Here is a 25,264-nt window from a genome sequence, read left to right as displayed (position 1 = left end):
CTTGCATGCATCCAACCTGGGATTCCCCCGTTTGATTCCTGGCATCCCATCCCATAAGGTCCCCCGAGCCTGCCAGGAGTGATTTCTGAACGCAGAGCCAGGAGGAACCCTGAGTGCCGCTGTTGGGTGTGGCCCAAAATAAAAAACCAAACAAACAAATAAATAAAAAGAAAGGTACAGTGCCCGGAGAGATAGCACAGCGGCGTTTGCCTTGCAAGCAGCTGATCCAGGACCAAAGGTGGTTGGTTCGAATCCCGGTGTCCCATATGGTCCCCCGTGCCTGCCAGGAGCTATTTCTGAGCAGACAGCCAGGAGTAACCCCTGAGCAATGCCAGGTGTGACCCAAAAACCAAAAACCAAAAAAAGAAAAAAAGAAAGGTACAGGGCCCGGAGAGATAGCACTGCGGCGTTTGCCTTGCAAGCAGCCGATCCAGGACCAAAGGTGGTTGGTTCGAATCCCGGTGTCCCATATGATCCCCTGTGCCTGCCAGGAGCTATTTCTGAGCAGACAGCCAGGAGTAACCCCTGAGCAATGCTGGGTGTGGCCCAAAAAAACCAAAACAAACAAAACAAAACAAAACAAAAAACAAAGAGGCAGGAGTCAGCCAGACCTGAATAATCAGGGTATGGCCCAACAACTGGAAAAAAAAAAGAAATGAAAAGATCTGTATCCAAGTTTTTCCAGATAATTACAGCATTGACTTGGGAAACTAAACTTGGGTGTATTTCATATTTGCCATGAGCATAGGCAAAGGCTTTGCAAAATGGATCTTTCGTATTCCCCCTCTCTAAAATAAATAAATTAGAACCGGAGTGATAATTTGACAGGAAGGGCGTTTGCTTGTATGCAGTGACCCGGTTTCGATCTCCAGCATCCCTTGGGTCCCCTGAGGCTGTCAGGAGTGATTCCAGAGCGATGCTGGGTGTGCCCAGAAATCAAAAGATGAACAAGGGGGGCCGGAGCACTAGTGCAGCAGTAGGGCGTTTGCCTTGCACGTGGCTGACCCAAGACAGACCTCGATTCAATCCCCCAGCGTCCCATATGGTCCCCCAAGCTAGGAACAATTTCTGGGCACTTAGCCAGGAGTAACTTCTGAGTGTTACCGGTGTGGCCCAAAAACAAAACGAAAAAAAGATGAACAAGAAAAATAAAGTATATTGGCCAGAAAGCTAAAAGGGGTGGAGTCCCTGCCTGCTCTTTACATGTTGGAGCCTGGGCTTTGGTTCCTGGCACCCCAGGGACCCCCACCACCATCAGGAGCAAATAACTGCTCATCCCAGCACAGAGCCAGAACAAACCCTCAAGTGTGAACCAAATGACAAGAATCAAATCTGTAAGTCAACAGAAACAAAAGGATGATCTGATCATAAGTGATGCTTTTCCTCTAAGGGCCATTGCCCTCCCTAAGAACTCTGGAGACATGGGGCCAGAGTAGTAGGGCATTTGTACTGCTGCCAAATTTTAAGGAAAGTTAAAATCAGAAGGCCCGCTGAGTTCCCCCTGTGTGAATGGCTGAGAAAAGACTTCAAAGAGAGGTCACTTCCTTGAACAGTGAGGGTGGAATTTTTCAAGCTTAATAGTTTCAGGATCCGGAGAGATAGCATGGAGGCAAGGCGTTTTGCCTCGCATGCAAAAGGACGGTGGTTCGAATCCCGGCATCCCATATGGTCCCTGAGCCTACCAAGAGAGATTTCTGAGCGTAGAGCCAAGAGTAGTCCCTGAGCACTGCCAGGTGTGACAAAAACAACAACAACAACAACAAAAGTTTCAAATAGTTGCAAACATATATTTGGCCTGATAAGAATCTCCCTGCTGCTGTGTTAAGTATGTATATAATTGCTTTTTGTTTTTTTGGCTTTTTGGGCCACACCCGGAGGTGCTCAGGGGTTTACTCCTGGATGTCTGCCTCAGAAACAGCTCCTGGCAGGCACGGGGGACCATATGGGACACCGGGATTTCAACCAACCACCTTGGGTCCTGGATCGGCTGCTTGCAAGGCAAACGCCACTGTGCTATCTCTCCGGGCCCAAGTATGTATATAATTGAACATTGACTTCCAGATGACAAAATCAGTACACACAAATATGGCCTTGATTAAAGATCTCTTTACCTGGGGGAAATCATTAAGAGAAACATAAAAGTAACTTTGACCTACAAGTAAAGTCAGTCTTTTAAAAGATATTCTGCTCACTCAGATGAAAGGAGCCCTTTGTAGGAACACCTGGCAAACTTGCTAATCTTTTCCTTTAGATCAGAATTGACACCCAAGGTCCAGCCTAGGAGTACAAATAAAGTTTGCCCTTAGATCCCAGAGAAGTGTCTCTCTCTCTCTCTCTCTCTCTCTCTCTCTCTCTCTCTCTCTCTCTCTCTCTCTCTCTCTCTCTCTCTCTCTCTCTCTCTCCCTCCCTCCCTCCCTCCCTCCCTCCCTCCCTCTCTCTCTCTCTCTCTCTCTCTCTCTCTCTCTCTCTCTCTCCTCTCTCTCTCTTTTTTTGGTTTTGAGGTCACACCCAGCGGCGCTCAGGGGTCACTCCTGGCTCCATGCTCAGAAATTGGTCCTAGCAGGCTCAGGGGACCCTATGGGATGCTGAGATACAAACCACTGTCCTTCTGCATGCCAGGCAAATGCCCTACCTCCATGCTATCTCTCCAGCCCCAAGAAAGTACCATTTTTTCCCCAAGAAAGTACCATTTTTTCCAACCTTGCAGGAAAGCAGTAGGCAGTCTCTCACACATAAAATTTAAGTTTAAATACACCTCTGGAACATTCAATAAGCAGGCACACAATTATGATCCACCACAACTGAGTGTGCCTCCTTCCTTTGCCGAATCCTGCACCCACTTTCCTGGGGACCCAGAGAACTCCCTGAACTGTCCAAGCAGCCGACCAAGATAGGCCTGGGTTCGAATCCCGGCATTCTATATGGTCCCCCAAGGCTGTGAGTATCGATTTCGCAAGTGCAGAACCAGGAGGAACCCCTGCCACCACTGGGTATGGCCCCCCCAAAACCAACTTGTACAGGCTTGGCTGGAGATGGTTCCAAGGTATCAATCCCTGGAACCACTGGTTGCACACAGACATATCCTGCCCCCTGACACACCCACCCACCACCACCAAAAAATCAGTTTGAAAATCTCACTTGGCATCTATATCCTTGTGGAAAATCAGCTCAGTGGTACGTGGCCTGCAACCTAGTCAGCTCCCAAGCCACCACCCCTGAGGAAGTGGGGGGCCCCAACTCTAGCCGCTCCCACCCAGACTGGTGCCATGCACCCAGAGATCTGCCTCACCTCTCGTACTGGTCGTCATCGTAGGCCTGTGTCTGGCTGATACCTCCATTGGAAGCTGGTCCCGAAAGGTCCTAGGACAAGCACAGGTGAGGGATACGATGAAGGCACAGAGGGGAGAGGAGGAGGGGATCAAGGAAGAAGAAGCGATTCCAAGGGCCAAGAGATAGCATGGAGGTAAGACGTTTGCCTTGCACACATAAGGACGGTGGTTCGAAGCCCAGAATCCTATAAGGTCCCCCGAGCCTGTCAGGAGCAATTTCTGAGCAGAGAGCCAGGAGGAAACCCAGAGCGCTGCTGGGTATGACCCCAAAAAAAAACAAAACAAAAATAAAGAAGCAATTCCAAAACGTTTCCAGGACCACAATGCTAGCGCTGTGTGAGATGCTAGCAGGGACCTGGGTCATCGCGAAACGGACACCTACATGCCAGGTGACAGACGAAGGCCACGATCCTTTCTGACTTGATGCAGTCTATTAAAGGCTCGCAAGATGGCGTGGTGGCGAGGGCACTTTCCTGACCTGCAGCTAAAGGGGGTTCAATCCCCAGAAGAAGCCCCCATTGGTAGCCTTTTAAGAGTGATCCCTTGGGGCCGGAGTGATAGCACATCAGCCTTGTACACTGCTGACCCAGGATTGACGTAGGTTCAATCCCCAGCATCCCATATGGTCCCCTGTGCCTGCCAGGAGCAAGTTCTGAGTGCAAAGCCAGGAGGAACCCTGGAGAACTGCTGGGTATGGCCCAAAAACCAAAAAAGAAAAAGAAGAAGCCAGCTAAAGTGATTCCTCGGAGCAAGCTCTCGGGTCCCGACGGGCATACCTGGGCACGACTGGACTCAAGCAGGCTCTGCTGGATGGCGAACTGCATGATCTCGTAGTCTTCATCCTGCAGGTGCATGTTGCGGCCGTTGTCCTGCACGTGGTAGGACTCGGGAATCTCAAATACGGACTGATCCACCTCAAAATTGGTCATCTGCGCTGCTGCGAGGGGACAGGGGACAGAGGTCCCCAAGTTAGGAAGAGGAACCGTACCTTGCTGTGGAAGACATTTCATCGCATTGCATTTCATATCAGGGAAGAGGAGGAGAGAGGAGGGAAGGGCAGGGTTTCCTATCAAGATTACAGCTGGCAAACTGAACTGTTGACTTGTCTGTGACTTCAGTCACAATGACACAGAAGCAGATCAAAATGATGGTCACCAGGGACATTTTAGCACAGCGGGGGAGAGCATTTGCCTTGGATGTGGCCGACCCGAGTTCGATCCCTGACATCCCATATGGTCCCCCTCCCAAGTCTTCCAGGAGTGATTTCTAAGCACCACTGGGTATGGCTAAAAAAAAAAAAAAAAAAAAAAGGGGGGGGGGGCCGGAGAGATAGCATGAAGGTAAGGCATTTGCTTTTCATGCAGGTGGTCATTGGTTCGAATCCCGGCGTCCCATATGGTCCCCTGTGCCTGCCTGGAGCCAGGAATAACCCCTGAGCACTGCCGGGTGTGACCCAAAAACCACACACACACACACACACAAAAAAGTACCACAGTGATAGATAACAGCGGTAGGGCATTTGCCTTGCACGTGGCCAACCCGGGACAGACCCCGGATCCCATATGGTCCCCTGAGGCTGCCAGGAGCGATTTCTTAGTGTAGAGCCAGGAGAAACCTCTGAGCACCATTGGGTGAGACTCCAAGATAAACAAACAAACAAAGAAAACCCTGTTTCCTTGTCTAGGACTCTAAAGAGAAATACAGAGTGGAAATCAGTGTGAAGTGAGAAAGAGATTAGTTTGGATTGGCCTTTTATTCTCCCTTGCGCACGAGGTAGCTCAAAAAGGTGAACACAGGGGCCTGGTAGGTGGCGCTGGAGGTAAGGTGTCTGCCTTGCAAGCGCTAGCCAAGGAAGGACCGCGGTTCGATCGCACCGGCGTCCCATATGGTCCCCCCAAGCCAGGGGCGATTTCTGAGCACATAGCCAGGAGTAACCCCTGAGCGTCAAACGGGTGTGGCCCAAAAACAAACAAACAAACAAACAAAAAAAAGGTGAACACATATACGTGGGGGTGCTGGAGTTTAATCCTGGATACTCTATGGTCCCCCCCCCCCCCGCACATCTGGGAGCAGTGGCCAGGCAGAAAGCTGGAAGAAATCCTGAACGACTGCTGTGTATGGCCTCCAGAACAAAAATACTGCAGTGTTCGTCACTCTGTGTCCAGCTGGAGAAAGCAGAATGGGCACATCAACACTTCCCAAAGACCAGCTAAGGAGAAGTCCATCAAGGACACATTGTCTTCTGGAACAAAGTGGATTCGCAGCATCATGTTAGCCTTCAGTGTCCAAGCAAAAGAGGAGACACTGAACTAACTCTGCCTGAATCCAACCCGTGCAGACCTATGTATGTCTCATTTCAGTCATGAAGCCTATGTAAATAACAAGTGTAAACAGTGCTAAGGTTGCAAAGAAAAGGCAGAAGATGCTCCATAGGGGAGGGGAATTTTTGATTCTTTATTTTTGGGCCACACCTGGCAGCGCTCAGGGGTTCCTCCTGGCTCTATGCTCAGAAATTGCTCCTGGCAGGTTCTGGGGACCCTATGGGATGCCGGGATTCAAACCACCGTCCTTCTGTATGCAAGGCAAATGCCCTACCGCTGTGCTATTTCTCCAGCCCCTCTCTGTCTTTTTTTTGTGTGTGTGTGTGTGGTTTTTGGGTCACACCTGGCAGTGCTCACGGGTTATTCCTGGCTCCATGCTCAGAAATTGCTCCTGGCAGGCACGGGGGACCATATGGGACTCCGGGATTCAAACCTATGACCTTCTGCAAGAAAGGCAAACGCTTTACCTCCATGCTATCTCTCCGGCCCCTCTCTCTGTCTCTTTTTAATCACAAAGCCAACTTTCTCTTTTTTCCGAAACTATTTTTGGTTTTCTTTACCTGAATCCGGCTGGGTGCCTTCCACATTCTGAGCTGCAGTTTCTTCTGCTGTGCTACAGCCGTTTACGTTTCCAAACGTGATCCGGGCATTTAAGACATGAAACAAGGGGATTTCTAAAAAAATAAAAGAGCTTGGATGAGTATAATGCAAGAAGAACGTTTACAAGTGTTTTCTGAGCCAGCTCTCCTCCGAGGTGTGACCGCCCTCCCAATACACAGATGGGCAAATTGAGACCTGGAGACACTCTGACATGGAACCACCCTGGGTACGTGAGCAAGCCAGCATCTGTGCATCACCATCACGAATACACAATGCTGCAAAGTGCAAATTCATCATAAGTAAGTAGGTAAGAACCAAGATTCCCCCCCAAGTCCATGATAGGAAATTCTAGACTAAGTCGAGCCCAAACCCTAGTAAAGTTACTTTTCCACTCCTGGCTGAAGGCAGAGAAAGAGTTAACTCAGAAAAAACACCCAAAGTTGGTGCCCTCCAGGAATAAGGAACTAGGGGTTGAGTGAGCTTGGAAAGTTCTGTCTAAAAAGGCTCCTTGGACAGCCAGGGTTCGAATCAGAGTACCCCTCAACAAACAACGTTGAGCTAGAAAAACCAGTGATCAATGAAGACATCTCTACAATGAAACGGTTGTCCCGTTACTGCTTGTGATTTCTAGATAAACTGCTTGAAGATTGGACTCGGGGTCCTTGCCACGACTCCCCTAGTGGATGAGGCTCGGACCTCGGTTAACCAAATAAACTTCCCTTTGCACCTTGCATTTTTGGAGGTAGCATTTGACTCTCAGTGCCGACAAGGGTATCAACTTGACCCTAACAAGTAATAAGCACAAGCTCTAAGCCGTGGTCCAAGGATCAAGGTATCCCGGGGTTGCCAGTGTGCCCCAGAAACCCAGCAGAAGTCCTATGATGGGCCAGGAACTAAGTCCAGGGCCTCGTTTCATGCCTTTTTACATCGGCTGCCACCATTTGGAAGCAGAACTGGCGGCGGGGCAAGCTTCTTGGCACTTGGTGGCGACGATCTGTGGCCCAATGGGTGATGAATTATGCCTGTCCTTGAACCCAGGTCCAACAAGAGGAGACCTCTGGGCTTTCTTCTGCCAACTGATACTGGGGCAGAACCTGCCCGGGTCCCAGTGGGTCCCTCACCGGTACCTATTTTCACAGGGAACCCGGGCGGGAACTCCAGTTTGATGAAATCTCGGAGTCTGGCGAAATGGGCGCTGGTGCGGGCCATGAGGTCGATGATGGGGATGACCTGTTCCACCAGCGAGAGCGGGAACTCCTCGCACATCCACAGGGTCGCTTTAAACCTGAGGAGTCACGGGAGAAGATGGGGTGGGGTGGGTGGGTGTCCCCACCGGCAGGGAGAGGGCAGGCAGGAGCTAACTGTCCCCTCCAGGGTCCCCACTGTCTCTCCCCACGAACCCCCATCTCCTCCATTTGAACTCTGACGGGGCCAGAGATAGAACTGTTCAAATGTTCAATTGTTCAAAACTGGGCCAGAGCAATAGCACAGCGGTAGGGTGTTTGCCTTGCTTGCGACTGACCCAGGATGGAACTGGGTTCAATCCCCGGCATCCCATAGAGTCCCCTGTGCCTGCCAGGAGCTATTTCTTTTATTCTTTTCTGTTTTTTTGGATCACACCCAGCAGCACTCAGGGGTCACTCCTGGCTCTGCATTCAGAAATCGCTTCTGGCAGGCTTGGGGGACCCTATGGGATGCCAAGATTCGAACCATCGACCTTCTGCACGCAAGGCAAATGCCTTACCTCCATGCTATCTTTCCAGCCCCACCAGGAGGGATTTCTAAGCACAGAGCCAGAAGGAACCCCTGAGTGTTGCTGGGTGTGAATCAAAAACAAAACAAACAAACAAAAAAAGAAATTTCTGGCAAGCTCAAACTCAAGAGGACTATATGGGATGCCAGGGATCAAACTCAGGTTGGCTGTGTGCAAGGAAAACCCCTTCCTCACTGTGCAATACTCCGGCTCCCAAAAGGGCACCTTTATTTTTGAGGATTAACCAGCGCCGGGGCAATGGAACAACCCGACCTCTGAAACCAAGAACCCATGAGCTGTGAGGCCACAGCCACGAGTCTCACTTCTGTGTCCTGATGCTCAGCTCCTTGGGCCTCCCAATGTCGCGGTCTTTGAGGTCAAAGTCCCCGTCGAAGTATTCGTCAGGCGTGATGGCTGTGGGGTTGTTGGCGGTGGCACATTCGGTGGTGAGGTCCTGCCAAGCCAGAGCCCAGGGGATCAGAAACGTCAGTGCCGCTGACAAGGGCAGGCCTGGGGCCCCTGGAGCGGACAGACCAGCTAGTACTGGGGCAGGAAGCTGGAGTCATACACTTGTTTTTTTTTACTTTTAAATTATTTTGAGGGTTTTTTTTTTTTTGGGGGGGGGCCCCATCTGGCAGCACACAGAGGTTCATCCTGGCTCTGCATTCAGCAATCTCTCCTGACAGGCTCAGAGAATCATTTGGGATGCCAGGGATCAAACCCAGGTCATCTGCGTACCAAGCAAAAGCCCTCCCTGCTGTGCTATTACTCCGGCCCCATTTTTCAATTTATTTTTTTGGGCCACACCCGTGGTTACTCCTGGCTACGCACTCAGAAATCGCTCCTGGCTTGGGGGGACCATATGGGACGCCAGGGGATCGAACCTCGGTCCATCCTACGCTAGCACTTGCAAGGCAGACACCTTACTTTTAGCGCCACCTTCCTGGCCCTCATTTTCCAATTTTTTTTTGTTTGTTTTTGTTTTTGGGCCACATCCGGCAGTGCTCAGGGGTTACTCCTGGCTGTCTGCTCAGAAATAGCTCCTGGCAGACACAGGGGACTGTATGGGACACCGGGATTCGAACCAACCACCTTTGGTCCTGGATCGGCTGCTTGCAAGGCAAACGCTGCTGTGCTATCTCTCTGGGCCCATCATTTTTCAACTTTTTAAAAATTAATTAAGCTGCTGGACAGAACCAGAAAATCTACAAGGCATGCTGCGTGTGTGACGTGACCAGAGTGTTATTTCTCCACCTAAAAACCCTGGAAAGGGGATTCCATTTCCCTGCCCCGTTCACTGAGTTATGATGAGGGGAGGGCTGAGAAAATGGTTTTTTCGGTTGGTGTGTTTTGGGGGCAACACTTGGCAGCGCTCAGGGATTACTCCCAGCTCTGCACCAGGAATCAGTTCCCCTGGCAGGCTCGGGGACCAGATGGGATGCCGGTGATCAAACCCGGTCAACCAGATGCAAGGCAAATATGCTCTCTCTGATGAACTATCTATCCCCTGGGCTGAGGCAATATTTAAGGGGCTCTGTGGAACATGGACCCAGCCTCCTCTCAGGCTCAGCCCTGGGGAAGAGGACAGAGCTGGCTTCTTTCAGCAGGGGCCGGGAAGGCGAGGTGGGCTGTATCTTTCTTTTCTGGCTGGGGAGCACTCGCTCTCGAGCTTCTGCATGTGGCCCGCCCTGGCCCGGCTCACTGGTGCCACCTCAATCGAAAAAGGGCACCTCCTGACTCTGAGGCAATGCTGCTCCTGCTTCTGGGCTTGACTCACCCCTTGAGCGCCAAACTGGTGTTCCACGGTGCCTAGCAGAGACTCCAGGGGGCTCCTGTCGGCTGTGGGAGGAGCACAAGTTTGTTTATTTGTTTGTTTATTTGGTTTTTGGGCCACACCCGGTAACGCTCAGGGGTTACTCCTGGCTATGTGCTCAGAAGTCGCTCCTGGCTTGGGGGACCATATGGGACGCCGGGAGATCGAGGTCCGAGGTCCCGTCGCCGAGGTCCGTCCTAGGCTAGCGCTGAGCAAGGCATACACCTTACCTCTAGCGCCACTGTGCCGGCCCCAAGTTTATTTATTTATTTTTTTAAGTATGTATTTATTTTAGGGCTGGAGAGATAGCACAGTGGTAAGGCATTTGCCTTAGATGCAGAAGGATGGTGGTTCGAATCCCAGCATCCCATATGGTCCCCCGAACCTGACAGGAGCAATTTCTGAGCATAGAGCTAGGAGTAACCCCTGAGCGTTGCCGGGTGTGACCCAAAAAACAAAAAAATGAAAATAAGGGGCCGGTGAGGTGGCGTTAGAGGCAAGGTGTCTGCTTTGCAAGCACTAGCCAAGGAACAGACTGGACCACGGTTCGATCCCCCAGCATCCCATATGGTCCCCCAAAGCCCGGAGCGATTTCTGAGCGCATAGCCAGGAGTAACTCCTGAGCATCAAACAGGTGTGACCCCAAAAAACAACAACAACAAAATAAAAATAAAAAATAAAAAATAAAAACAAGGGCCCGGAGAGATAGCACAGTGGCGTTTGCCTTGCAAGCAGCCAATCCAGGACCAAAGGTGGTTGGTTCGAATCCCGGTGTCCCATAGGGTCCCCCGTGCCTGCCAGGAGCTATTTCTGAGCAGACAGCCAGGAGTAACCCCTGAGCCATGCTGGGTGTGGCACAAAACAAAACAAAATAAATAAGTATTTATTTATTTTAAACTTTACTGATCAATTGGTTTCTGGGCCACAGTGGAGCTCAGGGGTTCTCCTGGCTCTGTGCTCAGAAATTACCCCTGGCAGGCTGGTGGACCATATGGGATGCCAGGAACCAAGCTAACCTTGTCAGTGTGCAAACCTCTTAACTACATGCCCAACAGCATGTAGTTTTTCAAGGAGTTTTTCTTTTTTTTTGTTTTTCTGGGTCACACCTGACAGTGCTCAGGGGTTCCTCCTGGCTCTACGTATGCTCAGAAATTGCTCCTGGCAGGCTCAAGAGGGTTGGGGGGACCCTATGGGATGTCATGTGGGATTCGAACCACCGACCTTCTGCATGCAAGGCAAATGCCTTTCCTCCATGCTATATCTCATTGGCCCCTCAAGAAGTTTTTCAAGGAGAAAAGAGTTTGATTTTAGGGGTGAACAGAGCTGGGTTCCTCTGGTTCCATCTCATCCCAGACACTGCCTGCACCCAAACCTGCACCCCCAACTGTGAAGCTGTAAGAGGATCAGTCCCTGACGTCGCCACACATCCCTGCTCCCCATCACAGACTTAGTCCTCAGGGTGGACTGGAAGAAGCTCTTCTAACTTCCCCAGAACTCCTCAGAAGGGCACTCGGCACCTCTGTTTTGTCGTTGTGGAAACTGAGGGCCGGGGGGGAGGGGGGGGCCTCCATCGCTCCATGTGGCCACAGAACCCATCAGTGGCAGAGCTGTTGGTGGAGCTCCAGCTTCAGTGCTCGAGTCCCGGGAATGTCAGTCCTGACCGTTTGACTTCACCCCTTAGTCCAGTGATGAAGTCCAGTGATGAAGCATTTCCAATGTCTTTTTTTTTGGGGGGGGGGGTTTGGGTTACACCTGGCAGCGCTCAGGGGTTACTCCAGGCTCTACAATCAGAAATCGCCGCCAGAAGGCTCAGGGGACCATACAGGATGCTGGGATTCGAACCACCATCCTGCTACCTAACCACCCTACCTCCATGCTATTTCTCCGGCCCCTCCAATGTCTCTTTCCTGCCTGGCCCAGTCACTGTTCTTCACTAACCTGGGAAAAAAAAATCCTCTCAGGAGTGGCTTTCAGGAGCCTTGAAGCGAACTTGGGGTAATACCTCCAAGAATGACTCAGACTTGGGACATTTAGTTGTTGGTTTTTGTTTTTGGCCACACCTGGCAGCACTCAGGGGTTATTCCTGGCTTTGCGCACAGAAACCACTCCTGGTAGGCTCAGGGGAACCTATGAGATGAACCCAGATCCGTCCCGGGTCGGCTGTGTGCAAGGTGAAAGCCCTACTGCTGTGCTATCGTTCCAGCTCCCAAAACTTGAAAAATATGTATAAAAAGGAAGTTGAAGTGGAAACTGAAATAGTACAGTGGGAGGGCACTGGCATTTCAATAGCCAACTGGGGTTCGATCCCGGGCATCCCACAGGATCCCCCCCAAGCCTTGCCATGGTGTGATCCCTGAGTGCAGAGCCAGGAGTAACCGCTAATGAATGCCTCTGAATGTGCCCCCCCACCCTAAAATCAGTAATTAAAGGAAGCTGGCAGCTGGAACTCACCTACAACCACAATTCCCCCCCAACTTCCAGATTCAACAACATTTCTGGGATCTCTGAGCCACGTGGGGAGGATTTACCTTTATATCTCTTTTTTTCCTCTTCGGTCAGATGTTCTGTCCGGATTTTGGTGATGACGTTCACGTTGTTGACTGTGTAAACCTTGAGAAACAGTGTGTGGAAAACAAAGTGTGACCTGGGGGACCCCAACCAAGCAGAAACACAGCAAGAACAAGAATGCTGAAGCCCCCCACCCCCGCGACCCCCTGCCCAAAGGACAATATTTTTTTAAACTAAAAAAAAAAAAATAATCAAAGAAATCCAGCCAGATACAAATGAGAAATGCTTAAGAGTCCTGAGGACCCTCCAGAGAAAACACAGACTGTCCCACTCGAAAGAGCAAGCGCAGTGACGTCAATGCCAAGACACCCCCCCACCCCGTGAAGTCCTGCCCTTCCCCTTCAGCTGGATTCCTACGGTGCCAAGGTGCCTTGTGGGTTCATGAGTGTGGCTGCTGACCCATGGGAATCTCAGGAGGGCCAACTCTGAGCCCGCCATGTGCTGGGCAGGAGGGAAAAATAAATAAAAAAAGAGCCACCGCCAAGTTCACTCTTTCCACATTTAAGCTGCAGAGAAACGGAGAAAAACCAGCCTGGTGTCCTGGAAGGGGACTCGACCTATGGCTCCAGCCTTCTAATGGCCAGAATGAATGTCCCCTGAATAGAAGGTGGGGATACATATTGGGGGTGTGTGTGTCTGCAAAATCAGCCAATTTAACAGTGTCTGCCAGGCCCAGATTCGCACCATCCCAAGGACCCGGGGATATCGGTAACAAAGGAAAGCGCCTTGCAGGGTCATGTCACCAGGAAACAGTTGCCACCACCAGGGAGCTCTCAAGCCCAGGACTGCAGCTGGGGAGAGGCTGGAAGACCCTAGTTTTATTTTGTTTTATTTTTTTTCCCAGCTGCCAGGCAGACTTCAGAACTCTGTCCCCACTGCGACAACTCTTTTCTAAAGTCACTGATGTCACGAGCATGGGCCATTAAGCCTCCTGGTTCCAATTGGGCTGACTTGAAAAGTGGCTCCTATGTGGGAAGCCCCAGAGGCAGTGGTGGGGTCAGGGACCAGTCCCGGGAACCAGGTGTGACGGGCTGGGGACTAAACTGGAATTGGCCGCATGCAAGGCAAGTGCCTTAACCCGTTTTTCTCTCTGTCCACTGATCTATACGTTTGTTTTTTTTTTTAATCCACTCAGGGTCACTTGAAAAAAAATTAATAAGGCTATAAAAAATGATGAATAAGCACATTGAAATGGTCCTTTTCCTTCGACCCTCGAGTACTATTGGCACCGGCACTCAATGCTCTGTAACCTTTTTTTCTCTTTGGGCATGAATAAACATGCCACCCCGTTCTCTGAAAAGTCAAAAGGAGACAAAAATCCAAGGCAGAGACTCGAGACAGCAGGAATTTCCCCCAGAGCAGCTCCATGGCACCGGTGCATGGGGACAATAAATCAAAGTAAAATATAAATAAAGTCTGCAGACTCCTCATTTGCAATAGAAGCCAAGTAGCTATAGTAAATCTTATTTTAAGAGTTTCCTTTTACCTTTGCTTCGTAACCATTAACAACTTCTGCTTTATCTGTCCTCCAGCCCCAGAATCCGGATTTAGTTCTGATAAAAAGTGAACAGCACAAATTTCCACATGTACAACATTGCCGTTCAGATCCATTCCTGTAGCCTTTTTAATTATTTTTGTTATTATTATTATTATTGTTATTATTATTATTTTACAAACAGTCTCTTGCCCCCGGCTCAGCTTAGCAAAGGACACTTGGGTATGGCGGTCCTGTGGGCCACAGAAGGATGCTGCCAGTGACAGATGGCGTAGGCATCCCCGGCTACTCCCAGTAGTAAATTAACCTGTTGGTTTCAGCCCTTGGCATGGGGGACAAAAACCTCAATTCTCGGCTTCTTCACCAAAGCTGCCAGCACCGGTGGGCCTGGGTGTCATCGGCTCTCACTCATATGCAGCTGCAGGCCAACCCAGGAGTTCTTGGAACCCTGCGGTGTGGACAGGTCTTACCCGGAGACCGTGGGGGTGGAACTCGCCACCAATTTGACAAGTGGCCTGAGGAAGGCAGCTGTGTCTGGGAGTCCCGCATCCTACCAGTTTTGGTTCAGCGGGGAGTCACCTCACATTCCAGCCACAACTGCGCTTTTGTTGAGTGCCCCAAAACCCCATTATTCCCATTCAGTCACAGACAGAGCGAAAGACACTGGGGAACAGCAAGGGGGCCTGGATGCTTCTTCAAAGCTGTTCCCGGACCATCACCACCTCTCGCAGGGAGCCCCTGCACCCCACCTATAGTCTAGGACACCACATCCTGCACCTTTGTGGGTAGGGGTCTGTGCCCCTCACCAGCCTCTGCTCTGACTGGTCGTGCTGGGAAGGGACACCGACCGGGCTGTCCCAAACAAGGAATAAATCCAAGTCCCCTTTCAGCTGTTCAAGCTGGTGGCGCCGAGAAACCCAGAGAAACTCCTGGGGGGTGGGCAGGCAGCCGCAATTATGTGCCCCTCCAGCACAGATGCCCACGAAGACTGGGCCACAGCACGGGATCCTGGGAGAAAATGTGCATGCGTGGACTCCCATGGCACCTAAGGTGGGTGACATGGGCCTGAGGTAGGGTCTGCCTTCCTGGATGCTAGAAAATGAGCAGCCTCTCCTTCCTGTGTGGGTCTACACCTCCCGCCAATCTACTTCCTTCTCCATCTATGAGCTCTGACAGCAGTTTTAATTCCCAGCCCTTGGCCAGGTCCTGGATTCAAGGCCTCCCAGGAGGGCAGAAGGAGCCACCATTACCATCTGCCCTCTACTGGTCGGTGTTGTGGGCACCACGATGGCCTGGAGCAAAATCGACTCAGAGGGGAGGGCTGGATGGATAGCACAGCAGGGAGGGCGGATGCCTTGCAACGGGTTCAATCCCTGGCATCCCTTAGGGTACCCCGAGCCTGCCAGGTGTAATTCCTGAGCACAGAGCCAGAAGTAACTCCTCCTGAGCACTGCCGGGTATAGTCCCCAAACCAAAATCTGAGAAAAAATGAAAACCTTCAGAGATGAGACAAATCTATAGCAGGAAGGTACAGGGCAGGTCAGGGCAGGCCAGAAATGCAGATGGAAGGAGACCGAGAAAGAAAGGAAGGGGCAGCCGCGGCCGTCATCAAAGATCTGGCCTTGGAGCTCATGCAGACACACACACGTACACGCACAGTCCAGGGAGAAGTGGCCGAGCACTTCTGTCCGGCCAGCAAACCTCACCCTGTGGGGCGGGCGCCCGTCCGTGCCAGGAGTGGGCACACAGTTAACGCAGAGCACCGCACTGAGAGCAGCTGTCTTCCAGATACGCGCTGGGTCACCTGCTGTCAGGTGCAAAAACCAGGGTCAGCTTCAACTCCTGTGTCCACCACGCGCATGCCAAACGTGGCCTCGGCCTGCTGGCTGCGTGCAAGGGGTCTGGTCCCAGTTCCCCTTAACGGGGAACCCAAAAGCACCAATCCCCGGCCACGAGACCTCTGAACAGTCCCGCTGGGGACTGCAGAGGCTCGGCTGTCAGTGCTCGATCTGCTCCCAGGACTGCATCAGGGCAGGGCCAGGAGCTCGGGAGCCACTGGCTGAAACCAGGGAGGTCACAGAGTCTCATGGGCCCGTGTTCCGAGTCTCCCCAGGGCCAGTGTGGGTCACTCAGGGGCCCTTCCCTCCTGGGCAGGGGGTGGGAAACACCTGGGGACACTGTCCCAGTATTCATGGCCAGTCCCTCTGTTCAGGGTCCACCACACAGCTAAACTGGGAAAGGGTCTGGCACTCTGGGGGTCGGCGGGTGCTAAACAGGGAACCCCGTTTATCAACCAGGTTTCAGCGGGAAACAAGGGAGCAAAAGACACAAGAGGACAGAGCACATCATTCGAGGGACAGAGCCTACCCCAGGGACGCCACTTTCCCAAGTTCGCTCATGGGCTGTGCTTCCGGGAAATGTGACATCCCAGGCAGATGCTCAGGGTTCGACCAGGCTCCCTGGGTTCCGGGGTGGGGGTCTGTGCCCATCCATAAGCTCATTCAACTCTGCCAGCCTGGAAGCGGGGACAGGGCACAGGGACAAGGCAGAGGCTGGTAACCCAAGGCGGGCTTCTTATCCAGGTGCACTCTGGCACCAAGGACAGAACTGAAATGTCTCCAAGATTCTTGTGCTCAACTCTTCGGCCTCCCAGCGGGGAGGAGAACCATTTTTAGCTCGCTTCAGTGGGAATGAGGTGAGTTCACACCAGCACAACCTCCTCAGCCACGCCAGGTCAATTCCAATGTGCAAAACTCACAGCTCCACAGTTCGCCATTGGAGAGTCTTGGGGACTCCCTGGACACAAATGCAGTCTCTGGGAAACCCACTGAACAGCCCGCCAGCCCCCTCAAAAAAATACAAAGAATACGAAGACGGTTCTCCAAGAACTAATCAAAACACTAGAAAAACGCTGTGTGAACTAATGGCTGTTTGATTAAAACCAAGATAAGCTTGAAAACTCACAGATCCTTATTTAGGCTCCATCAGAATAAACCCAAAGCAGCCAGTTACCACAGACAGGCCGCTGTCAAAGGGGTCAGACGCGGGAGAACAGGGCCTGCACACATACCTTTCGAAAGCGATATTTTTCGTGTCGAGACTGGTGTTGATAACCGGGCTGGTGAGCCGCCGCTCGACCTCCCTGTTTTTGGGCTTCATGAGGTCCAGGGTGAGGCGCTCCATCTCCTGGGAGAGGTCAAAGCGCTCCGTGGTGACCACTTTGTCATCGTGGTTCACTTCCATCAGCTCGGCCCAGTTGTCTGCGAATAGAAACCAGAGGGCTTATAGGAGAGGGTGCCAGAGAGGACAGAGCCAAAAAGGAGCCTTGGGCCCTTAAAACACTGTGTCCTTGGGGCCAGAGAGATAGCATGGAGGTAGGGCGTTTGCTTTGCATACAGAAGGACAGTGGTTCGAATCCCGGCATCCCGTAGGGTTCCCGGCGCCTGCCAGGAGTAATTTCTGAGTGTAGAGCCAGGAGTAACCTCTGAGTGCTGTCAGGTGTGACCCAAAAACCCAAAAAAACAAAACAAAACAGGGCTCAGAGAGATAGCACAGCGGTGTTTGCCTTGCAAGCAGCCGATCCAGAACTAAAGTGGTTGGTTCGAATCCCGGTGTCCCATATGGTCCCCCGTGCCTGCCAGGAGCTATTTCTGAGCAGACAGCCAGGAGTAACCCCTGAGCACCACTGGGTGTGGCCCAAAAACCAAAAACCAAAACCAAAAACAAAAACAAAACAAAACAAAAAACAAAAACAAAAAAACAAAAAAACACTGCGCCCTTGGAGCCAGAGAGATAGCACAGCGGTAGGGTGTTTGCCTTATATACAGCCGATCCAGGATGGACAGTAATTCGAATCCCACATCCTATATGGTCCCCTGAGCCTGCCAGGGGTGATTTCTGAGTGCAGAACCAGGAGGAACCCTCAGCGCCACCAGGTGTGACCCAAAACCAAAAAACCAAAAACACACAAACAAACAAAAAGAAATACTGCGTCCTTCAGGGGCCAGAGCTATAGACAGTATAATGGGAAGGGCATTTGCCTTGCATGGAGCTGACCTGGGTTCAATCCCCGATACCTCATATGGTCCCCAGAGCCTACCAGGAGTAATTTCAGAGTGCAGAGCCAGGAGTAACTCCTGAGCACTGCTGGGTGTGACCCAAAACAAAACAAGCAAAACTGACATTCTGGGGCCAGAACAGTGGCGCAAGCAGTAGGGCGTCTGCCTTGCATGTGCTAACCTAGGATGGACCACAGTTCAATCCCCCGGCGTCCCCCCCAGCCAGGAGCAATTTCTGAGCACATAATCAGGAAAAACCCCTGAGCATCACAGGTGACAGGGTGTGGCCCCGCCCCCCAAAAAAGCAAAAACAAAAAACAAAAAAAACCCAAACTGACATTCCTCTGTAAGCAAATACATGTCCTCTGTAAGACTAAACAAAGAGGGCCCGGAGAGATAGCACAGCGGTGTTTGCCTTGCAAGCAGCCGATCCAGGACCTAAGGTGGTTGGTTCAAATCCCGGTGTCCCATTTGGTCCCCCGTGCCTGCCAGGAGCTATTTCTGGGCGGATAGCCAGGAGTAACCCCTGAGCGCCACCGGGTGTGGCCCAAAAACCAAAAAAAAAAAAGACTAAACAAAGAGGGGCCAGAGAGATAGCATGGAGGTAGGGCGTTTGCCTTGCATGCAGAAGGAGGGTGGTTTGAATCCTGGTGTTTCATATGGACCCAGGTTTGACCTCCGGCATCTCATATGATCCCCCGGGCCTGCTAGGAATGATTTCTGAGTGCAGAGCCAGGAGGAACCCCTCAGTGCCGCTGGGTGTGACTCAAAGTCCCCCAAAACAACCCAACAACAACAACAAACTCCTCAATACCTGGGTGTGAGCAGAGAACATCCTAAAACAGGATGGCACTCACCTTCTCCCTTAAATATAAAGCTGCGCCTCCCTCGGATCCAGCTCATGTTCTCGAACCCCAGCAAGGTGATGTCGACACGCAGCTTGGCACCGCTTTTCCATATTCGACACACGTCGTTCGGACAGATTCTAGAAACCAAGGGCACTGGAGAAGAGAAACACGCTGCTGAGAAGATGCCAAGAGCCAGGCACGGCTTCTAGGAGGGCAAAAAGGGCTTGTCCTTGAAACGACAGATGGAGCCAGATGTGGCGCCTGGGGTTATTTGGACCAGAAGTCCATTGGACAGAGCACGAGGGGCCTTTGGTGTAGGACTCTATTGGGCCGGAGAGATAGCATGGACGTAGGGCGTTTGCCTTGCATGCAAAAGGACGATGGTTCAAATCCCGGCATAACATAGGGTCCCCTGAGCCTACCAGGAGTGATTTCTGAGCATAGAGCCAGGAGGAACTCCTGAGCGCTGCTGGTGTGGCCCCACCCCCACCCCCCCAAAAATAGTGCAGATATTAAGTCTTGGTCTTTTTTTGGGGGGGCCTGAGGGGCAGCACCTCTATGGTGCTCAGGGGTTACACCTAGTCCTTCTGTACTCAGGAATCACTTCTCTGACAGGCTTGGAGGACCATACAGGGTGATGGGGATCAAACCTACGTTGGCAATGCGAAAGGCCAATGCTCTACCCACTAGGCTATCACTCCAGCCTCTGGCTAGGTCTTTATCCAGAGAAAACTCCGAACGAATTTCCTAAGAGCATTCATGATCCCAACATGAAAGAAACTCTCTTAAGGACAGCCATGCGGGTGGGGGTGTCCATCTGGCCCTTCTAAGTCACATGTGCTGTGACCCCAGCCATCTAGCCCTGGCCCCCATATTGTCAGTCGCCACTCAGTGCAATAAGTTTCTAAAATATGTTGCCCCCCCCCAAAAAAAAATACCCCTGAGATCAGAGGTTTTGCACATTGGGAAAGAGCTCATCAACATCGCACAGAAAAATACCTTTATGCTTAATTTCATTTCAATATTTTATTGCTGCTGGAATTGCTTTCCTGAAAGGGAGCCTAGGAGTGAAAAATGCCTGGAAACCCTGGATTATCGGAGTTATTATTCGCTGGTCTACAAGAAACGAAATTGCAGTTTCTATTTTTTTTTAGTTTTTGGGTCACACCTGGCAGCGCTCAGGGATTATCCTGGCTCCACGCTCAGAAATCACTCCTGGCAGGATCGGGGGACCCTATGGAATGCTGGGATTTGAACCACTGACCTTCTGCATGAAAGGCAGATGCCTTACTTCTATGCTATCTGTCCGGCCCCAACTGTCTGTGTTTTCTATTCAGGGGTACTTGAGAGGAAAAAGCTCTCGACAAGGGATAGAGCTATAGGATAGCACAGCGGGTAAGGTGTGGCATCCCTGTGGTCCCAGAGCTTTCCAGGAATGATTCCTGAGTGCAGAGCCAGGAGGAATGCGAGTGAATGTTGCCAGGTGTGGCCTGAAAACCAAATCAGAATTTCCTTTGCATGGAGGAAAAATCTGGAAGGAAACCAACCACTTGCAGCATGAACAGTAGTTGTACTACTTCAAAGTGATAGCACAGCGGTAGGGCGTTTGCCTTGCACGGGCCTACCCGGGACTGACCCAGGTTGGATCCCAGGCATCCCATGTTGCAACCCCTCCCCTCAACTTCCTGACTGACTATCTTACCTGATGGTCAGCCAGCCCACATCTGGGAGGGGTCTAGGGAAGGTAACAAAGGGGTGGCCTCAGGGGAAGAAAGAGAGATTCAGAGGGGATTCAGCAAGAGAGATTCTGCCAGAGAAGCCTGAGGAGGAGGAATCAGGAAGTAGAGAGCAGAGACAGGATGAGTTGCAGGGCAGCTTCAGAAGGCTGCTTAAGAGCTTAGCTTAGAAGCCACACATGGTGGCTAGGGCCAATTAATAATAAAGCTTCGTGTCTCCTGAAATCTGACTGCTGTGGATCATTTCCTAGCGACTACTCTGAGCTCAGACCCACCAGCTGGAAGGGGGTACAGGTGCTGGCTCGACTGAGAAAGACCATCCTCTCCATCCACCATCATCCAGCCCCATTCAGGACTCTTAGTTATTTAATTCAACACCATATGGTCCTCCGAGCCTGCCAGGAGCAATTTCCGAGCAAAAAGCCAGAAGTAACCCCTGAGCAACACTGGGTGTGACCCTCCAAAAACAAAAACAAACAAAAGCAAACAAAGAAACAAAAAACAGTAGTTGTACTTCAATGGGACAACTAGTACATATTTTTCCCTTGTTCTGATCTATGCATTTCAGATATTTCGATTAAAAATAAAAAAGGACAGGTGACTTTTATAAAGAAAAAATAATCTACATCCGGGCTACGTGAATTTGGAAAGAGAAATAAATGACTAACCCAGAGCTACTCACCCCAGCTGGTGAATTCCCACTTCATCTGCACATAGAAATCCGGAGCCTGAAGGGCAAAGGTCAAAAAAAAATCACCCCGATGCTAGGAACTTGACGCCAACACAGTAAAGCAGGGGTGGCGAACAGGATTTTTACCGTCACTCAAAATGGCAAAATGGAATATGTGTTTTATATATATATATATATTTGTTTTGTTTTGTTTTGTTTTTTGGTTTTTGGGCCACACCCAGCGATGCTCAGGGGTTACTCCTGGCTGTCTGCTCAGAAATAGCTCCTGGCAGGCACGGGGGACCCTATGGGACACCGGGATTCGAACCAACCACCTTTGGTCCTGGATTGGCTGCTTGCAAGGCAAACGCCGCTGTGCTATCTCTCCGGGCCATGTGTTTAATATATTATTGTTAAAAAAATTTTTTTTTTTATTGTTAAAATTATATGCTTTTGTGTGGGTGTCTGTTTTGGCAGGTCACTGCGTGGTGTGGCTCTCTGACTCTCACAGTTTAAAATTTTGGCTCTTCGTGTCGAACTTGTTCACCATCCCTGCAGTAAAGGGTTGGGATGGGGGGGGTGTTAAAGCTCCCCTCTAAAGCTGCGAGAGGAAAGCCAGCCAAGGAGTGCACGAGAGCAAGGTCAGGGGGATAAACACTTCTTTCCTGTTTGAGACTGTTCTTTCCCCGACACCCTTGGTGTCCGGCCAGCAGTGAGTTAACCCAAAAGTGCCAGGCTGGAGAGGTATGATGGTGGGGTGCGTGGTTCCCCGAGGCCACAGAGTGGAACCTGAAGCCCTGGGCTCGAGGACAGCCCAAGAAGTGGAGAGAAAGGTTCGATTCCCAGCATCCCGTATGTTCCCCCAAGCTTGCCCATGGCTGGCGGATAAAATGGCTCTGGAGGCAGAGGGGTAATGTGGCAGTGGGTAAGGCACTTGGCCTTGCAGGCAGACGATGCCAGTTCAATCTCCAGCACCCTGTATGGTACCTGAGCCCCTCCCCCAAAGCGATCCAGAGAGCACAGAGCCAGGAGCAGTCATGAGCACTGCCAGGTGTGGCCCCACCCAAAATAAAAGAGTGGTGCATGCAAAAAGCAAAGACTTCCAGAACTATCCAGAACCGTGAGGGAGCTCACATCCCTGACGGTCTCCTAAGCAGTGTTCCGGGGGAGTCTGGGAGACGAACCCCCAGATGGACCCACCCAATCAGGATGCAATGCCAGGGACCCAGGAATAGGGGACTGCTTAGGGCCAGTGATGCTGGGGGTCAAGAGGCACATAGGTGAGGGTTTTAGGGCTCACGCCTGGGAGTGCTCAGGGCTATACCTAGAGATTTTCAGGGCCAGACAGTTTTTTTTTTCTTTTTGGTTTTTGGGCCACACCTGACTGTGTTCAAGAGTTACTCCTGGCTCTGCGCTCAATAATGGCTCCTGGCAGGCTTAGGGGACCCTCTGAAATGCTGGGGATTGAACTAGGGTCTGTCCCAGATTGGTCACAAGCAAGGCAAACATCCTACCACTGTGCTATTGCTCCGGCCCCTAAAAACTTTTCTTTTTATTTTGCTTTGAGAGCCATACCTAGCAGTGCATGACAGTTATTCCAGCTCAGTGCTCGGGAAGTCAAGCAGTGCCAGGAAATCAAACCCAGGCCTCCTGCAGGCAGAACCTGGGCTGGGGGTTGGAGGGACAGAGGACATAGGACATACAAGCCCCCAACAGTCCCTACCAAGTGATGGCTATTTAGCAAACTGTCCTTCCAAGATCTGCACTCAGAAGTGGCTTTTTCTGGGAGAGGGAGGGTTTAGGGACTACACCTGGCAGTGCTCGGGGGTTCCTCCTGGCTCTGAGCTCAGAAATCTCTCCTGGCAGGCTCGGGGGACCCTATTGCTTGCTGGAGTTCGAACCTGGGTTGGCCATGTTCAAAGCTTCACTGTCCTGGGTCACTGCATATTCTCGACTTGCAGTGACCCAGGACAGTGAAGCAGCTGAGAGGCTGAGAAGGAGGCCATTCAGTGCTCGGGGACCTGCTGCTCACGGTCTTCGATGGTCTTCGATGGTCTTGGGCTGACATGCAAGGAGGCCGTGCGGGAGAGCGTCAAGCCACGGCCTCTGTCCCCCGCCCGCGACCTCGTCCGGTTTCCCGTGTACCTCTAGAATTTTCTGGAGCAGCTCGGGCACCCCCTCGAGGGCCGTGGAGGTGTTGTGGTAGTCCCGGTGCTGCAGAACCACGTAGACCATCTCGGGGTCGCCGGTGCTCACCGCTTCGTGCAACACTGGGGAGGGAGCGAGCAAGGAAGCCAAGTTGAGACACCCCCCACCAGGCTGGTCTGCAGGGGAGCTCTCAGGAGGGTCAAGAGCCAGCCTTGCCTTTCCCATGGAGGAAGATGCGGGGAGAGGGGATGGCTGGGTCCCACTTTCCTCCATCCTGGCTGTCACCTCATCACTGGGCCTAATGGTAGGTCTCGGCCTGTTCCCAATCCCTGCCCTGGGTCCCTGGCCACCCCCAGCTCCGTTCCGGTCTTAACTGGATTCTGGTTTTTTAGGGGGGAGTTTGGGCCACACCCAGTGGCACTCAGGGGTTACTCCTGGCTCTGTATTCAGAAACTGCTCCTGGCAGGCTCAGGGGACCATATGGGATGCTGGGGATCGAACCCAGGTCCGTCCTGGGTTGTCCATGTGCAAGGCAAATGCCCTACTGCTAGCTGTCCTATCACTCAGGCCCTTAACTGGATTCTGAAACTCTGACAAGGTCCTCTGAGAACTGATGGAAATTGAACCCTGGCAGAGCTGGGATTGCCCATAGCTGGGGGTTCAGGCTTGTACCAGCTTCTTGCTCCGGACCACCCGGAATCCCTATGACAGGGAAGTCAACCTGAGCTGAGAAGGGCCTGGATTTTCTGGGAAAGGGCATGGCCTATCCGCTTTCTTTCCTTTCCTGGGGCTGCAGGGGATCCAACCCAGGGCCTCACAAGCACACCAGGAGATTGCACAGCTACTGGGCCCCATCTTTGGTCTTTTTTGGTTTGTTTGGTTTTTGGGCCACACCCAGTGACGCTCAGGGGTTACTCCTGGCTATGCACTTAGAAATTGCTCCTGGGCCCGGAGGGATAGCACAGCGGCATTTGCCTTGCAAGCAGCCGATCCCATATGGTCCCCCGTGCCTGCCAGAAGCTATTTCTGAGCAGACAGCCAGGAGTAACCCCTGAGCATTGCCGGGTGTGGCCCAAAAACCAAAAACCAAAAAAAAAAAAAAAAAAAAAAAAAAGAAATTGCTCGTGCCTGGGGGACCACATGGGACACCAGGGGAGCAAACCACGGTCTGTCCTAGGCTAGAGCGCACAAGACAGATGCCTTACGTCTGTGCCACTACTCCGGCCCCTTTTTTTGGGTCACACTTGGAGGCACTTGGGGTTACTCCTCCGCTCAGAAATTGCTCCTGGCAGGCTCGGGGACCATTTGGGATGCCGGGATTTGAACCACCGTTTGTTGGAATCAGCTGTGTGCAACGTAAACGCCCTACCGCCGTGCCATCTCTCCAGCCCCCATCTTTGGTCTTTTACTTTCTGATTGTGTGTCCATTCCAAGGGGATGGGTGGGGGTAGGCAGGAGTTGCCTTCATCTTCCTCAGAGGAAATTTTGCCTCCACATTTGTATGATGGGGGACGTGTGGGGGGGGCAATGGGAGCAGACAACTGGATAAGGAAGCAGGCCATGGCCTTGCCATCCTGGCCCCAGCCACCAGGAGACTTTTTTCTTTTTTGGTTTTTTGGGCCGCCATACCCACTGGCACTCAGGGGTCACTCCTGGCTCTGGGCTCAGAAATTGCTCCTGGAAGGCTCGGGGGACCATATGGGATACCGTGATTTGAACCACTGTCTGTTCTGGATCGGCTGCATGCAAAGCAAATGCCCTACTGCTGTGCTATCTTTCTGGCCACCAGGAGACTGTCTTTAGGGAAAACTGAGTCTGCAAATGTGGGTAACCGAGACTGGCCTTATTCAGAAAGAGCACAGGCGACAAAAGGCATTGGAGTTTTTCTGGTTTGTTTTGATCTGGCTTGGGGGGGGGGGGGTCAT

The 25,264-nt window shown here is 51.7% G+C and overlaps 1 protein-coding gene across 2 annotated transcripts in view; it reads right to left on the bottom strand.

Annotated features, from left to right (window-relative positions):
• ANKRD13A (ankyrin repeat domain 13A) overlaps positions 1-25,264 on the bottom strand; it is a 41,294-nt gene that overhangs the window by 754 nt on the left and 15,276 nt on the right. The window contains exons 3-14 of one of the 2 annotated variants that reach the window (XM_049767788.1): positions 23,337-23,461; positions 21,204-21,249; positions 18,795-18,938; positions 16,950-17,139; positions 13,871-13,937; positions 12,345-12,426; positions 9,781-9,842; positions 8,327-8,457; positions 7,378-7,535; positions 6,211-6,324; positions 4,106-4,266; positions 3,290-3,360 (exon numbers count right to left, since the gene is read on the bottom strand). In XM_049767788.1, the coding sequence (XP_049623745.1) occupies positions 3,290-3,360; positions 4,106-4,266; positions 6,211-6,324; positions 7,378-7,535; positions 8,327-8,457; positions 9,781-9,842; positions 12,345-12,426; positions 13,871-13,937; positions 16,950-17,139; positions 18,795-18,938; positions 21,204-21,249; positions 23,337-23,461 (1,351 nt within the window). Of the gene's footprint in view, positions 1-3,289; positions 3,361-4,105; positions 4,267-6,210; positions 6,325-7,377; positions 7,536-8,326; positions 8,458-9,780; positions 9,843-12,344; positions 12,427-13,870; positions 13,938-16,949; positions 17,140-18,794; positions 18,939-21,203; positions 21,250-23,336; positions 23,462-25,264 lie in introns of those variants that run through there. The other variant, XM_049767784.1, reaches the window with a different exon arrangement.

The sequence above is a fragment of the Suncus etruscus genome, chromosome 2 (genome assembly GCF_024139225.1).
Source record: "Suncus etruscus isolate mSunEtr1 chromosome 2, mSunEtr1.pri.cur, whole genome shotgun sequence".
In the NCBI taxonomy this organism is placed as follows: domain Eukaryota; kingdom Metazoa; phylum Chordata; class Mammalia; order Eulipotyphla; family Soricidae; genus Suncus; species Suncus etruscus.
This window is presented reverse-complemented; position numbering and strand designations above follow the sequence as displayed.